Source organism: Myotis yumanensis, unplaced genomic scaffold (genome assembly GCF_028538775.1).
Source record: "Myotis yumanensis isolate MYYU_CA2020_CCGP unplaced genomic scaffold, mMyoYum1.0.hap1 SCAF_1, whole genome shotgun sequence".
Taxonomy (NCBI): Eukaryota; Metazoa; Chordata; class Mammalia; order Chiroptera; family Vespertilionidae; genus Myotis; species Myotis yumanensis.
This window is the reverse complement of record NW_027223752.1, coordinates 81,416,796-81,418,620: the sequence shown is the minus strand read 5'-3', so window position 1 is coordinate 81,418,620 and position 1,825 is coordinate 81,416,796. Positions and strand designations below refer to the sequence as shown.

The window sequence follows — 1,825 nt, the reverse complement described above, 5'->3', positions numbered from 1 at the left end:
AAAGACATCCCTGGAACAGTGTTGAAAGTGACTCCTTTAAGGCTAGTAAGGAGTGGTTTGAAAAATTGAAGGGGAAAAGTGTTTATTTATAGATTAAACAATACATTAGACATGTACTATATATCAGAAAAGTTAAAACAGGGAATCATTTGTGGGTCTGGAACAGAATAATTCAAATTTACATGATTTCTAATGGGAAAAAAATGATTCGGTTTTTGAACAAATCGCTTCTTGAACAGCCTTCCGGACTGTATTAAGTTCCAGAACTGAGGTTCTACTGAATCCTTTCCCACACGTGTCATTTCCAGTAAATCCTTAATCTTTGGCAAAAGTTCTCTTGGTACAAACTTCTAAGCGCAAACATTTTCTATAAACATCCAGAGAGTGAATATTTTAGGGTTTGCAGGACGACCACTCTGCCATCCTAGCACTAAAGCAGCTGCAGACAATACATATGTAAATGAGCATGGCTGTGTTCCAATAAATTTACTTACAAAACAGGCCAACCCCTGTCACAGAACACACTTTTCCCTACGTGTCATCTCTCCACATAAGAGAGAAACTTCTCTGCCACTGTCCCAATTTTTACAATCTCTTTCTCTGGTTCCTCCTCACTTTCCTCTTACCCCCATGCTAAGTCCTGTTTTGTCCATTCTGTAGGTAAGAATTCTCCAGAAGATGGAAAGTGTCAACAGCACATTGTTGACTGAGTTCATCCTGACAGGAATTCCCTATCCACTCAGGCTAAGAACGTTTCTTTTTGTGTTCTTTTTGCTGATCTACATCCTGACTCAGCTGGGGAACCTGCTTATTCTAATCACTGTTTGGGTAGATGTGCAACTCCATGCCCATCCCATGTACATCTTTCTTGGTGTTCTTTCCGTCATTGACATGGCCATCTCCACCATCATCGTTCCTCGCTTCATGATGAACTTCACTTTAGTCATCACACCCATCTCATTTGGTGGCTGTGTCACTCAACTCTATTTCTATCACTTCCTGGGCAGCACCCAGTGCTTCCTCTACACCCTGATGGCCTATGACAGGTACCTGGCAATCTGCCGGCCCCTGCACTACCCTGTGCTCATGAATGCTAAGCTGAGTACATTACTTGTGGCTGGAGCTTGGGTGGCAGGATCCATCCACGGGGCTCTCCAGGCCATCCTAACCTTCCGTCTGCCTTACTGTGGGCCTAACCAGGTAGAGTACTTCTTCTGTGACATCCCTGCAGTTTTGAGGCTGGCCTGTGCTGATACAACCGTCAACAAGCTGGTGACCCTTGTGGACATTGGGGTGGTGGTTGCCAGTTGCTTCTCCCTGATTCTCCTCTCCTACATACGGATCATTCAGGCCATCCTGAGAATCCGAACGGCTGATGGGCGGCGCCGGGCCTTTTCAACCTGTGGAGCCCATGTAACTGTGGTAACCGTGTACTATGTGCCTTGTGCCTTCATCTACCTGAGGCCTGAAGCCAACAGCCCCCTGGATGGGGCAGCTGCCCTATTCCCCACAGCCATCACTCCTCTTGTCAACCCCATCATCTACACTCTGCGGAACCAAGAGGTGAAGCTGGCCTTGAAGAGAATGATAGGAGGCTGTAGAACTTAGAGTCAGGTTTGAAAGTTTCTGTCCCCCACTGGGGAAACCTTCGCATTTACAATTTTTTCTAATGTTTAGATATCAGTGAGTTTTGCTTCTTCTTCTTGCTTTTTCTCTTTTATGTAGCCATATAATATAATACATCAATATTAAACACAGTTTAAGGTAAAATACTACTTTCTAGCCCTAACTGGTTTGGCTCAGTGGATAGAATGTCAGCCTGTGG

At 44.8% G+C, this 1,825-nt stretch overlaps 1 protein-coding gene across 1 annotated transcript; it reads left to right on the top strand.

Moving 5' to 3' along the window:
• Positions 1–675: 675 nt before the first annotated feature.
• OR10G3 (olfactory receptor family 10 subfamily G member 3) lies at positions 676–1,608 on the top strand. The gene has a single exon (XM_070406396.1). The coding sequence runs from the start codon at positions 679–681 to the stop codon at positions 1,606–1,608; it is 930 nt and encodes a 309-aa protein (XP_070262497.1). The 5' UTR covers positions 676–678.
• The last annotated feature ends 217 nt before the right edge of the window (positions 1,609–1,825 follow it).

Coding starts and splice junctions, on each gene's coding strand:
- OR10G3 (XM_070406396.1), top strand. CDS start 679: ATGGAAAGTGTCAACAGCACATTGTTGACTGAGTTCATCCTGACAGGA.